The sequence below is a fragment of the Schistocerca americana genome, chromosome 2 (assembly GCF_021461395.2).
Source record: "Schistocerca americana isolate TAMUIC-IGC-003095 chromosome 2, iqSchAmer2.1, whole genome shotgun sequence".
NCBI classification, from domain to species: domain Eukaryota; kingdom Metazoa; phylum Arthropoda; class Insecta; order Orthoptera; family Acrididae; genus Schistocerca; species Schistocerca americana.
In genome coordinates, this window is record NC_060120.1 from 432,567,575 (window position 1) to 432,583,666 (window position 16,092).

The following is a 16,092-nucleotide window of genomic DNA, read 5'->3' on the forward strand; positions in this document are numbered from 1 at the left end:
TAGCTTACTGTATTGCACACTGAGAATAAGAGTAATACTTTAGATACATTAGAAGAGTTAGAAATTTACAATGACAAACATTAAACTCTTGCTAGTGTGATGAATGAACACCCAAAAAATACCTGGGACTGATTTTTTGGAATATTTGATGGATTGCTTCTCAGTCAAAATGAATAAGACGCTTACTTTCCTGAATTACTTTGGAAACATATGATTTAATTCTCAATCAAAATGAATAAGACGCTTACTTTACTGAGTCGCCTCAGGAACATACGATTTAATTCAATCTCTTTTTAAAGTTTCTTGTTCTTAGAGCCAAAATATCTTCATGAAATAATAAATCTATTACAGTGACCTGATGTGAGTAACATATTGCGCTTCGTAAAGTAAGTGATCCACATTTTATGTATGAACTTGATATGTGCTATGGTCCTATCATAAAACACATATTTGTATATTAGACAAATAAGTTATTGCAGGATGTGTAGGCATTTTTATACAGGATTTCTTCAACTTTTACTTTTACACATATTTATAATGAATACAAACAATTTTATCCTGTAATGTTGTTCAGTATATTCCTTGTAAAAAAAATGCCAGTGATCTGGATTGTGGACCACTGAATAATGTCAGGTTTTTGAATCATGTATACTAAGTTGCTTAATTAACCAGTACTTTCCACATAAGCCATGGAAAGAGATGGCACTCTGCAGACATACTGGGGTCCAATGCCCTCTAACGGATGCCATGTCTTCTTCTGCAGTGCAGACTGTTTGGCTTGACACTACAGTTCTAGCCTTATGCCTGTAGGTTATTTGTTGGCATTAAGTTTTTAATTGACAAAGCTTAAGATTCAATTGATGAAACATGACAGGTATGTCAAAGTTGTGTTGTACATACGTACTCTATGGTATGTATCAGAGGTTCACATTTTATTACTCCTTACTGTTCTGACTGACCATTAAAAGACTCTAGTAGTATCTACCATATACAAAAATAAATTTTGTTCATTTATCAGGCCATGATATGATGGGACAATCCACAAACACACCATGACAAGAAACGACAAAGAAATTCACAAAAACCAAGCAAATATTTTTGAGTAACCTTACAGCATTTTAAAGCTTATTAGATACTTACTGACTTAAATAGTTTTAAACATAATAGGTAATAGTGTGCTGCGACCTGCCAGTTGACTTCATTATTCAATTTCAACTTTCTTAACCAAATATTAATTATAAAATTGGCATAGCTCATTAAACAGAACGTGACATACCTATTTAACCACTTATCATTCTGTCAGCTGCCTAAGCATGTGGTTAAAAATCACATGTAATTCCAACTCTGATGAAACCTAGGGAGTTCTTTATCCCCTCTTGAAATTATGAAGCTGCATTTAATATTTTACTTAAAGAGAACAGGAAAGTTCATTTTGTCAGTGGTTTTTGTAGTACACAGGTATTTTGCTATAACTGTAAGAGCTGGTAAATTGAAAAATTTCTAATTTACATCATAATAACACAATCAATACAGAATGTATGAACCTATAATTCTCATTTTGGCCCCATGGTGAACAGTCCATCCATATTGCACTCAAAGGATGTCCCCTTGTTCTTGTTGTTCAAGTTTCAAACATTAATGTTATCCTGTGAGCAGCTCCACTCAATCAAGCATCACCAGGCCTTTACACCATCACTTTGGCACTATATGAGGCACTCTCACTGCATTGCTTCAGAACAATGCAAGGCCAGAGCCACTACCTGTTTTGTAATACATACCTATTTTGATATATGGTGTCTATTCTTTTGGACATATCCAAAAGAACACAAACCTTATGTGATTTACTGGCCATACAACCATGACGACCAAAGATCCACTCTTCTCTTTTTGCTCTACTCTTCTGTAACTGGAGCTGCCTGAGCTCTTATTATAACTGCACATACACCAAGTAATATTACCACATCATCATCACTACCTCTAAACTTCTATTAATGCACACACATAACATTTTGAGATAAAATTTAAAAAGTCTGAATATAATACTAGATAAAGTGGGTACAGTACACTTAAACAGGAAAAACAAAATTTATTAAGTAAAACCATAGTTGAAATCAGAACAAATACTTTATAAATATTCAACCTTGTAGAGCGCCAACAATTTCAGGATGGTTTCGTACCAACGCCTGGAAACTTTGTAAGCAACCACGAAAGTGTGTCACATTCCAGCCACAGTCCCACAATATTGCTTTAAGGCCCAAAGATTTTCTTAATGTATCCTGTAGTCTTACAATTTCTGTTCTTACAGGCTTTCTAGCAGCCAGCTTCTCTCGAGCCACAGTTACATTTTCCTCCAGCCAGGACCTACAAAAATTTAAAAATTTGTACATTTTGTACACTGACAAGGAGAAGGGACAGGATGATAGGACATCAGTTAACACATCGTGGAATTACTTCCATGGTACTAGAGGGAGCTGTAGAGGGCAAAATCTGTAGAGGAAAACAGAGACTGGAATACATCCAGCATATAATTGAGGATGTAGATTGCATGTGTTATTCTGAGATGGAGAGGTTGGCACAGGAGAGGAATTCGTGGCGGGTCACATCACACCACTCAGAAGACTGATGGCCCGATGTATATTTTCCGAGTCATCAGTCTTCTGAGTGGTGTGATGTGACCTGCCACGAAATCCTCTCCTGTAGCAACCTCTTCATCTCAGAATAACACATGCAATCTACATCCTCAATTATTTGCTGGATATATTCCAATCTCTGTCTTCCTCTACAGTTTTTGTCTCTACACTGTGTAACACACAGGCATTTAACTCACAACTGATAACAAGTCACTGCAAGCTGAAAATATTTACAGCAAAATCATAAACCATAACAGGCAGCAATTCAAATTATACTGAAAGCACTATTAAGTTTGTCTGTAATTAAAAATGAGCAAAACTATCTTAGCTTGCTCTGAAGGACTGAAGCAACCATTATGTAATTTATTAACTAAACACACCATCTTCCAGAAAGCTGTATGACTTAACATATACACGAATAAAATAACGAGACCTTAGATAAACACAAAATCAGCACTTAGCAGTACAAGTGCAGGAAACTGCTGTCTGCAGTTTGTAGACCCTGTGGATTACTGAGATCTGTCACTTACTTTATTATTAAGAGAAAGTTCAAATTTCCAAAACAGTAAAGTGGTTAGGTCAGAAACAGTAAGGTTGCGGATGTAAACAGATGGCTGTACTCTTAGCACTCACATTCTCTAAAGTCAGGGACCAACAAAATGTAACCAATTAATGTTGAAACCTGTTTTTGTGAGTTTACAATACACTCTAAATGGAGCAATGGAAAATAGGAAATGGAGAAATTTTCTATGAATATAAAAATAATGCATCTCATTCACACCATGTTTAAAAAATATTGGGAGAATTCTTCATGATAGAATTTCCTTGATGTCAGAAGAAATTCTAAGTGTGGGGGAAATTTTTGTAACCATACCAAACATTTCTTCTGTGTAAATATTGTATTACAAGTAAGACTGACAAACCATGCTACTAAGAGTTCATTGCAGACCTGATTTCATTTATACCTACTGTTTAAGAAAAATAGGAATAGTCTGAGAGAAGTGGCTTCTGGTGCACAAATAAAGCCAAACCGGAAACGTTATTTAGGACAAGGGGGTTGAGCAATGCTTTTCATCATGAGTTCACGTAAACTCGACTGCATTACGGGATTACTAATCAAAGAGCAGTAGCAATGCTACAAGAGGAACATTATGCATCATGGAGAAAATTAATGTTAAAGTCCTGAGAGCATACAATGGGAGAAGAGACAGGCAATGTATTACTCCTGTGAAACCTCACTGCATGACCACAATCAGAAAATGAGGGATATTAGAGCATATGTGGAGGTGTACGACTAGCATCATTCCCACACTCCATTTGCAAATGGGACAGAAAGGTGGGAAAATGGCAATGGTACCATAATTATGCTCCACTTGCAGAGTTTAGATGTAGATGTAGATTTTTAGGTCACAGTTTTGGTTGATCTGCTATCTAAGATCTTCAGAAATACTAGATAATACGGCAAATATTGTACTACTTGTCAGTAATATAAGGTGTAGCTAAATAATTACATGAGAAAATAAAAATTGAGAGTAAAATTAGACAAGTGATGGTACTGTTGATACTAGCATTCATACCCATGATACTAATGTCTTTATATGCATAAAGTAATATACCAGAATTTAAAATATAGCTTTTCCCTAAAGAGCAGAGAAGTCACTGAACACAGTAACAATCTCTTCTGTTCTCCTTAATAACACAACCATACAGCATTTCTCTTATTCTGAAGGCAGCTGAATCTCCACAGAGTCACTCATTTGCCCACTATTTTGGAACAACTCTTTTCACTCACCAGAGGTCAGCCTGGACAGAACACTGTACAATGGAAGCCTAACTGGCCCTGTGAATGTTTGTTATACAGCATCCAACTCATCTTGCTGAGCACCCATCTCTATAGCTTACTTTCAGACACTGTCCTGTCCAGTACATGAAACTATATTGGGAGGTCACAAATAAAGTGAAAATCATTAAGCACTCACCACTGTGTAGAATAGAGTCATTGAGGATGAACAGTGTATAGATGGATTGAAAGCTCAGCATTAACACGAACTTTTTCCAATGCTTAAGTGCATGCTCTGCTGAGTTCATTACATATCACTTTGCTGATAATAAGGTCAGCTCCTGGAGCAGCTGGTACCTGAGTCCCCAGAAGAAACTGTACGCACCAAATTTCTACATAAGATGTATGTTTGGGGGTTTGTAATGAGTTCAGTGACAGCCACTTGATCTAAACATTCATGCAGTTGCTTGTGAAGGTCATGGTTATCCTATAATGCACATGAATTGATACATGACTGACTGTATGGTTGTGCTGCGTGGGAAAGGATATAACCTTTTAGCACTATGGCACCAGTGCCAAATATATTCCTCCACATGAAATCTGAATTCACTGACATTCTACAGTAGTACCAAATCAATCTTACAGCTGAACTTTCCTCTTTCTTCTTCAATCTTTTTTACCCTGGTGAGGCCTTTGGAGCAGAAGAGGAGGGGAATGGGGGAAGTACTTAAGAGACTTGTTAATTCCCTGAGAAACTGATGGTAAGTCTCCCCCGACCCAGGGTTCTGGATGACTTTTCCAAACTCTACTCCTTTTTCTAAACTCACCAGTCCTTTTCCTTCACCCCTCTACCTTCTCCTTCAACCCTTCTGCTGTAAGGAGTCACTGGCTCTGAAAGCTTGCAAGCTGTAATATCTTTCTTGTGTGTGTTCTCCTGCTGCTTCTTGGTGAGTAGATTTTTAATCTATCCACTTACACTGTATCTTCAAAAATTGATTATTTTCATGAATACTAATTTTTGTAGTTCCTACATAGACCTGATTACAAAAATTTTATTACTCATGAGTTTGATTTCATCACTTTCTTTGTATGTTTCTAATAACAACTCCAATTTTTACTCCATTTTGTCCAGAATTCTGGGAAAAACTGTTAAAATTACAATCATTAACATGCTAGAATTTTAATTATAAACTGAGATGTTTATTTCACTTTTGAGTATCTTCACCACTGATAGCTATTTTATTGAACTGTGATCAACCATCATAATTAGCACAACAACTATAAGTCAAATAGAACTATGGGTTATGCAAAATGGATTCCCTTGGTAGAGTTGAAAGAGGAAGTGTGGAATGAGATACTGCACAGGAGACTTGGTATGGATTTTCACATCTGTGCAGAAAGTGGGACTATCAGAAAATATATATGTTGCACATGTTGCTGGGTGCAATCTGATCTTTGCAACCAAGATCTTGCATTGAAAAATTTATTATTTGCTCAGTGACCAGTTTCAACATATCTAGCTGTCATCTTTGGGTATTCTGTAGTATTACAAGGTGAATCCAGAAAGTAAGTTTCCTCATTTTTTTTAAAAAAAAAAAAACATAGTTACAGGAAAAACTTTATTGACAACAGGTACAGCAATTTTTGAGCTATTTTTCAACAGTCACTGAAAGAAATGAGACACCTGCCTTGCCATATCGTGGGATCAATTTCTATAATCCTGAGACGTAGAAGTATCCTGTCTGTGAATGGAACCAGTGTGTGACAGTCATCTTCAGCTCTTCATCATCGTCAAAACACTGGCCAGAGGACAGGAATTTCTTTAGGTCCAAGAAAAGATGGAAACTGGGGGGGAGCAAGAACAGGACTGTATGGTGGATGATCAAACAGCTCCCAGCAAAATTTTTTCAAAACAGCTGCTGTGCGCCAATCCATATGAGGAAGAGCATTGTCACAGAGAAGCACAACACCTGCAGTAAGCATTCCATGCCTTTTGTTCTGAATGGCAAAGTCACATCACTTTCTGCACCGACACTTATCCGTTTGGATTTTGTCTTGACCAGAGATCCACTGTGATGTCAATGCATTGACTGCAGCTTGATTTCCAGTGTCAAATGAGAAATCCATGTCTCATGCCCATAACAATTCTGTTGAGGAACTCCTCACCGTCAGCATGATACCACTACAGAAATGTCGGTGGTGCTTCAAAGCATTTTGTTTTGTGCTCAGGTGTCAGGTTTTTCAGCACCCATCTAGCACACAATTTCTTAAACATCAGGTGCTTAGCGGCAATTTCCTGCTACAAGGATCACAAAATATGTGGAAAATGGCTGCTGAGCTGCGTAATGATCATGAAGCTATGTTTCTCGAAGATGTGCTGTGCCCCCCCCCCCCCCTCCCCCGCCCAGCTCAACCAGGTGATTGGGTGTGATCACTGATGAAGGACAGTTGCCCACTGCACTCTTCAACACGGACACACTTATGAGCTTCGGAAAAAGTCTACACCAGCAACGCATTATGTGTTTGTTCATGATGTTCCGTCCGTAGACCTGACAGAGCTGAGGGGAATTTCGAAGGCCATTATTTTTTGTGAATTAGGGAACTTTATCACTGACCAAACCTCACAGGTGGCGGGAGAATGAATCAGAGATAACACTTCTGGACCCTGCTGATGTAGTACTGGCACCAGGTGGGATCTGTCAAGCTGGCATTTGATTGTCACACCAACAGATCTATTGCACATGTGCAATTTTCCTGGCCAAATACATCTACTTTAAAGGAAACAACATTGAGAAACTTACTTTCTGGATGCACCTCGTATTTCCACAATACCTTTCAAAACCAGTCACTGAGGAAATACAAAATTTTTCAATACATGAACTTGGCTGCAAAAATTCCTATTTATCACTATCAGAAAAGTTACTTACTTAGGGCACATCATTGTTTGTCAGACATTCCACATGATGTTGAGGGTTTTGATCTTTCATCAAGAAAACAAAAGCACAGACACACCATACATGTCCTCCATATGAGATGCTATGGCAGTCCAGAGATGCAGATCAGAGCTGGGAGGTTAAATGAAACTGAAGACCCACTCAATGACCATGAAGCCTCAATGGTATGGACAACCTTCTATGCTCATCATAGTGAAGAGGACATAACATGGCCAGAACATGAGGATCTGCCAGCACTATCATACAGAGGACCACTGGCAACATCTAGATCCAGGGTGCTGTAGTTGACTCCAATAAGAACTTCTTTACGAGTGGATCACTGTTTCTTCAGGAGAGGGAGCAATGCTGCAAGCTGTGTGCATGCAGTGTAGTGTAGTGATTAGCATTGCTGGCTGGCATGTTGCAAGTTGCCAGTTCAAACTCAACCATCATTAATTATTTGTTATTTAGCAATCACATTTCTAGAAAGTTCTTGAAATATCTTATGCTTGTAATGTTAGCACATTGTATAAATAGCTGCACTCTCTGACCAGGAGATCAGTTTTGGCTGTATATTTGTGTCAGTGACAAACATGCTTTCAATTCTACATATTTTACTTTACTGATGACCATGCCTTTGCATTTGTACTTGATTGTTGTTTGATGTGACAGCATTCCTGTCTCCTGTTTCAGTCAATCATACCACAACACTCCATTTGAAACTAAAAACAATCATAGGTTCTTTCAATTTACTCACATGCCATCTCCTCAGTTTTAACTTTCTGTTAATTTTCCAGTTTTAATCTGCAACTCATAAGGAGCAAATGATGGTCAAAGTCCACATGTGTCCCTGGAACTGTTTTGTACTTAATAATCCAGTTTTAAAATCTTTGTCTTACCATTACATAACCTGTATGAAACATTCTGGCATCTCCAGATCTCTTCTATACATACAACCTTCTTTCATGATTCTAACTCACACGTTTACAAAGATTAAATGGAGCTCTATGCAAAATCTGCTAGGTCCATCTCATTCTTTTCACACAGTCCATGTTTTATTATTTTTCTTTCTCTTCCTTTTCCTACAATCACATTCCAGTCCCCCATCACAACTAAATCTTCACCTGCCTTAATAACCTGAATTATTTCTTTTGACTCGTCAGAAACTTTCACTCTCTTCATTATCTGGGAACTACCAGGCATGTATACTGGTACTGATGTGGTGAGTGTGGACTTTGTGTATGTCTTGGCTATGATAATGTATTCAGTTACTGTTCACAGTAATTCATTTGCATGCTCACTTTTCTTACACATTATTAGACCTACTCCTGCATTAGCCATATTAGGTTTTGTGTAGAAAATCTTCTTGTAATTTAACCAGAAATTCTTTTCTTCCTTCTTCATTAATTCACATGACGTACCTTTAACTTATCCATTTTTCTTTTAAAGTTCTGCAACCTACTTACACAGTTAAGGAATCTAACATAAAAACTGAGACCTGAATGCTAGATTCGTTTTTGCTTTGGATGAAAATGTTCTCCTGAGTAGGCCCCATTAGGAGATCCAAATGGGGTTATACATTTTACCTCCAGAATATTTTATCTCAGAGGGTGCCATCAGTAAATTTGTAATCTTCATTCTAAATGGATTCTGGAACATAAACAACCTGTTTGAAACGTATCCACAAGCTAGAATCACAAAAATTGACTTTCTGCAAATTATTCTTTCAGAAAAAAATATCATCGTCATTTGCCTAATTGATCAGTGGCTATACATTCTATAGCAGTTTTAAATAAAATGGAAAATTTTAGGGTGTGTAGAGTTATGATGGCAGAATATTATCATCATCTCAATATACAGGATTCCAGGTAGTGATGCAACCAAATTATATTTACGTAAATTCCAGTGCCTCCTACATAAACTCACAAAAAAAGAAAAAATGTAGCTTCTGATGATTTTAACACAGATACAATGAGGAAAACAAGCAGGTCAACTAGATTTATTGACTTAAATCAAGACTCTGGTTTTAACCTAAATTTTACTGATTTTAGCAGGGTAAATGAGTGAACAGCAACATGCAGAGACAATACTTTAATAAATTACACATTTAATAACATTGATGAGTTCTCTTTGAACTTAGAAATGTCATACCTTGATGCTTATCAAATTACTGAAAATAAAGAATATGGAAGAAGAAATTTTCATGAAAAGATATTTCAGTAATGAAAACAATCACAATGTTCTTCTCAAATGGGACTTCTACAGATTTCACAGTCACAGACTACAGGAGATTAGAGTACATATTAAAAAAGCTATTTCAATAAGCACATGTAAAAAAGATTGGTCTGGTTGATTGTTTGTCAATGAAGATTTTATACCACTGCCATCAACAAGTTCCAGTCAGCAATCTAGATACCCAGTCAAACTGTGAAGCTTTTGTCAATTGCAAAGAACTACTCAAGTTATGAAGGACATACCAGTAACAACCATAAGCATTCTAGGTGATCAAGGAGAACATTGGATATCCATGTGACATCAACAGCCACAACTCACGCCTAGATCAACATTCATGTGAACAGCTGAAACAATCCAGGATATGTACAGTTCTTGTGCAAATACTGAAAGATACTGTAAAGTTGGTAGCTTATGCTTCCAGACTTCTCTCCAAGTCCAAGATGAACTGAGTGCTTTGCAGTTGCTTGGGTCATCAACACATTACGACAATATTTATTCACTGTTATGACAGACCAATGTTCTCTATCATACCTGATTAGCCTGAAGGATCTGTAGGGTCAATTGGCAAGATGGGCACATAGGCTTCAGTAGTAAAATGTCACAGTGGTAAACGAAAACTAACACAAACACAAGGATGCCAACGGCCTTTCAAGGAATCCTTTGCTGCAACACAGCAGAATGGATGAAATCTCAATAAATGACACTAGTGCTGAACAGAGGGACTGATGAAAACCCTTCAAGCCTTGATGATGGGGCAACCAACCAAAGGAGAATTCCAATTAATAAACAGAACACTGTACATAAGGAACTATTATCCAATCGATCAGAAATGGTTGCTTGTCATTCCTGCTCATCTAAGGCCAGCTATCCTAAAGTATTTCCATGACGCTCCAACAACTGAACACACAGCATTCACGACAACTCTGTCTAATCAGACACTGGTATAACTGGGTATGCCTTCACTGATCCATTAAACACTGTATGATCCCCTGTAAGGAATGCCAGTGACAGAAACAAGTGCCCCAACTACCTCCAGAACACCTAATATCAATTCTACTTGCAGCAGTGGCATTCCAGTGGATTGGAATTGAAGTTCTGGGGAGGTTCTTGAAGTTGAAAAATTGAAATCAATGAATAATAGTTTGCACTGACTACCTCATCTACTACACTGTTACCACAGCTGTGCTGAAGATCCAGCAACTGCAAAGATTTCTTGTATGAGGCATCATTGTGAAGCACAGAGCACTCTATGCAATGATCTTGGATTGTGGAAATGTTTTTCTGTCAGGACTAGTTGAGGCAAAACAAACACTGTATCAGTGTAAGAGGTACAGAGGTGAGTGAGTGTGCCTGGGCTTACCCCAGTTCACTATTGCCAGTGCCACATTGTCATAGTGTGATATGCTTAACAAACAAAGGACAATTAACAGTTGCAAGTCTCCACTTGATCAGTGCAATATTTTGGTTAAAATCGACATCTTTATGAAAAACTGAAACTGCTAAACATTAGACTCAGAAATCTCAAAATTTGTATGTAACCTCAGTTTCATGTAAAAACATTAAAATATGACATCAAAAGCTACCTCTACTAGTTTTCGAGTTATTCACTAAAAAACAAATGTGGGATGAAAACAATCTTATTCATGGTAGATTAAGTATCATTTGTATTTGTAACAGAAAGTTATAATTACAGGATTCACTTACAATTACAAAATAATGCATTATGAACAGGATGACTGCCATGCTTGTAAATGCTATGAATGAGTTTTGTATAATGTGTTTCATGTGGATTAAAATATTCAATGCTTTGTGTTTCAATATTCATGACAAATGAAATGTTTTAAGTGCTTTTTGTACCAAATGAGGGCTTACGGCCATATCCGGTAGTACAAATAAAATTCAGTTAATACAGTTTACTGTCATGAGTTTTTTGATACAACACTTTGTCAGTGACTAAAGCCAACTTAATTGTATTTATAAGAACAATAAGAAGATTGTAAATTGTTAAATGACAAAGCTATTAATTAATACAAGTCCAAGGAAGGGGCCATTTAGATACTGCTACCTGTGTCTAATGTGTTTGATAGCACACGTTCCATTTGGTAGTTTGCTGTGCTCCTATATAAATACAACCTGAGAGGCAGTGGTAGGACACACACCGCACCAAGATATCAAACTGTCAGTATCTGTATGAAGTCAGAGCTGTGCAGATTTGAGTGCATTTTCAGTAAAAGTAGGAAGGGGACTCAAGGACTGTACACCACACTGGATCCCAAAGATTTCACGGAAGTACCTGTTTGTGTGCCACCTGTAATGTTGACAAAACTGCGTGGCAAGTAGTGAGATTATTTTCCAGTTTTATGGTGAGTAATTAACTTTTGGTGATTAGGAGTCACGGCGATAGACCACTTTACTTGGAACTTCACGTACATGTCACCTCTGAACTCTAAAAATGGTGCTGTTTCCAATAGTGATATTAGTTAACAATACTAAGGCTTATATTTTGTGAGTGTGGCCTTTTACAGAATATATCCATCAGTTAAAACTCAAAAACTTTTATTTGCTGTCATAGTTCCTGATCCCACTGAGTAAATAGCTAATAGGATCATTTTCTTTCAGTGAGTACAAAGACTCATGAGGACTTGCAGACTGGAAATTGTGGTCAGAATGTTCTTGATCGCTTTCTAGCTGATGGCAAAATACAGTTTTCAGGCTCTTGTAGACAGCGAAGGTAGGTGGAAAGCACACACGGACAATTTAAGAGTCTTTTCATAATGATAAAATGAAGTAATGAGCATATGATTATTAACTGCGGCCCCACACAGTGTCAGAGGTAATTACATGTTACAACACACAGAGGATGGCAACTGCCTATCACTCACACACTAATGGCCCCAGAGTGTTTTGGTATGATGGTGTAAGATAAGCTCTTGATGTACAGCTATGTCAAACAGAGAGGTTGGGATATAATACACCCAGAGTGACAATCGCACGTAATACAGTGAAGGAAGACACTACAGGCTTCACACATTGTTCTTTCCACTCAACAGTTGCAAAGGTGAAAGAATGATAGATACACTTTTCCTGTCTCAGCTAGATGATACTCACATGACTATGTGAAACACTTCATCATCATGACTGAATAAGCAAGACAGATACCTTGGACACAGCCTATGAACAGGCAAGAGAAGTCTGAAAGAGTTATAATACCAAGCGATGGCCAGTAAGATACAATAAGGCCACGAGGAACAAGACGGCCACGAGTATAGAAGTGTGTGATTCTAACTTGAGAAATAGTTATAGTTATGCTGTTAAAAAGGGAGTTTGTAAGAATTGTAACACTGAAATAACAACGCTAAAAGAACGAATTGCTAGCTTACAATTCATAGTCAGTTCCTTAAGAAACGATATTGACTCACTCAAGAAAGAAAATCGGGATCTACGATCGAAGCCAACACTAAGTGAAGTGATGCAAGACAAAAGTAATATATCGTCCGAGTGGGTAAAAGTGTCATACAAAAATAGTGTTCCAATTACAAAAAGAACAACAAAGTCTGCTAAAACTGTCACTTTTTTGGAAAAAAACAAATATCATGTTTTGCAAACGAGTGACTGTGATAACGACTCTCCAAATGATCATGAACTTGAAAAAGTCAGTGAACTGAAAATGAATAGCATTTATTCAAATAATGTCAACAACAAACACAGATCATCCGGGAAAAAGAGTAATGTACTATTACTAACAGACAGAAATCTATCTAGCATGCCCCGTGAGAAAAATCGTGATGTAGCAGTGACTAGTGTAGTGAAACCGGGAGCGGGATGTAAAAATGTTGAAGACATTAACTCTCAGACGAAATTAATGCAAGAAATTGACTTTATCGTCTGTATAATGGGTTCAAACAATGTGGCAAAAAATGAAGCAGAGGTTTGCGAGAAAACGCTGCTAATTTTTTTACAAGCTAATAAATGCAGAAACACAGTAGTTGCCACACTTCCTCATAGGCATGATCTGATTTATAGTTTGTATGTAAACAAAGAAATTCGGAAAACAAGCATTAAAATAAGGAAACTGTGTTCTCAATACGCTAAGTGCGATGTACTGGATATAAGCAAGCTGCATCGAAATCTGCACACGAAGCATGGAATGCATTTGAACTACGAAGGGAAAATAATTGTTTGTGATCGTGTTAATGAAATAATTAAAGAAAGACTTGCAAGGGATAGAACTATCTATCAGCTTCCTGAACATCCTTCCAACAACAGCGAGGACAACAAAATAAACAAGAAAGAAGAATGAAAATACAACACTGCTGACGTTCCTAATTTAAACTAGAGGTATGTGATGCTGTAAATATGATTCCCAATTACCAAATCGTGAATACACCCGAACTAAAAATTTATCACCATAATGTGCAATCCCTGCGTAATAAGATCGATGAAATTAATGTACTATTAACACATGAACTTAATGATATCTTCATGTTAAGCATTTCTGAGCACTGGCTTAACCCAGAATTAATCCATAATATGAAAATAAACAAATTTGTCTTGGCTGCTTACTACTGCAGGAAAAACATCAAGCAGGGTGGGGTAGCAATTTACACAGAGGATAATGTAGATTTTATTACACTACCTGACTTAACTAGGTCAAATGTCAAAAAGGATTATGAAATTGCAGCTATAAAAATTACTCAGTTCAACCTGGTTTTTGCTACAGTTTACCGATCACCATCCGGGAATTTTGAACTTTTCTTTAACAAAATGAGTAAATAAAATGGATTGTGAATTGATAATCTGTGGTGAATTCAATATTGACTTCCTCACGAATAGTGGAAATAGGGAGACCATTTTGAACCTTGCTACGTCCTACAATTTAAAGGCTGAAGTAAAAGCAGCTACCTGAGTATCAGAAACTTCCCACTGAAAACATTAACTATAGGGGGAACTCTAGAACAAACAGCTGGATCACAAAGGGAATAAGGGTTTCATGCCAGAAGAAAAGACTACTTCATGAAATATGTAACTCAAAAAATTCCTCACCTGTATTATGCGCATACTATAAAAAATACTCCAAAACATTAAGAAAAGTAATAAAAGCAGCAAAAATAATGCATAATGATGAAATCATTTATAATTCAGCTAATAAATCAAAGGCTATGTGGAGTGTCATAAAAAAAGAATGTGGAGAATACAGACAACCTTGCAAAAATATAACACTATCACATAAAAATAAAAAGGTAACAAACCCCTTAGAAGTAGCCAACACACTTAACAACTTTTTCACAGGTGTTGCTGATAATATGTTACAATCAAACTTTAAGAGCACCCAGGCAAATGAATATAAAATAAGTGCATGTAGAGGATCAATGTACATCAGTTCTGTTTCACAAGATGAAGTAGCTAAAGCAATAAAAGGACTAAAAAATTCCAAATCGACAGGTATTGATGGTATACCTGCAACAATGTTAAAGAAGAGCGCATCAAACCTAATTGAAGTACTCACACACTTATGCGACTGCTCACTTCAGGCAGATACTTTCCCTGATGTGTTGAAAACATCAAAAGTTATTCCTGTATATAAAAGAGGGGATAAAGACAATGTAAATAGCTACAGACCCATCACAATTTCCTCCTGCATCTCTAAAGTACTGGAAAAAGTTATGTATGAGAAACTTATGAAATTTATAAATAAAAACAGCATCCTATGTAATGAACAACATGGATTCAGAAATAAGAGGTCAACGACAACTGCTGTCTATGAGTGCATCAATTCCATCCTTAACCAGATGGACAAAAAACAGGAAACAATAGGAGTCTTTATTGACTTGCCAAAAGCTTTTGACATGGTGGACCATAAAATTCTGCTATCAAAGCTAGAAAGATATGGTATTCGAGGTCTGTCCAACAAGTGGATCAGTTCCTTCCTGACTAATCGTATGCAGGCAGTGTGCATCAAGCACACAAATATTGAACTAAAAACACTGTATGAAATCACTTATCTGACTATAAACAAATTAAATGTGGTGTACCCCAAGGATCAGTATTGGGACCCCTTCTGTTTCTTCTGTACATAAATGATCTAAGCTTAAATGTTGATGCACAAAAAACAATCATATTTGCAGATGACACCACAATTCTACTAAAAGGAGACGACGATGAACAGTTACAGCACATAGAAAACATGTGTCACGAAACAACTTAGCAGCTGGGCACAGAGTAATCAGCTTGATATAAACAGTAAGAAAACCATTGCTCTAAAATTCCACAATATTCCTAACAAGGACATGTTTATCCCATCAGTCTCTATCAATGACGAACCAGTTGGTAACAATACTGAAATCAAATTCTTAGGACTTTGGCTGCAGAGTAACATCAGATGGAATAAGCATATTGAATATCTCAATGCAGAACTAAGCAAAACATGTTACCTTCTTTGTTCATTAAAATCATGCTGTAGTGAGAAAACAGTATTGAACGCATATCATGCGTACTTTCATTCTCGTCTTAGATA

General features: G+C 37.0%; 1 protein-coding gene across 1 annotated transcript in view; it reads right to left on the bottom strand.

Annotated features, from left to right (window-relative positions):
* Positions 1-16,092, bottom strand: part of LOC124595974 (T-cell activation inhibitor, mitochondrial-like) — a 338,719-nt gene that overhangs the window by 184,495 nt on the left and 138,132 nt on the right. The window contains exon 5 of the mRNA XM_047134917.1: positions 2,141-2,361. Within this exon, the coding sequence (XP_046990873.1) occupies positions 2,141-2,361 (221 nt within the window). The remainder of the gene's footprint in view (positions 1-2,140; positions 2,362-16,092) is intronic.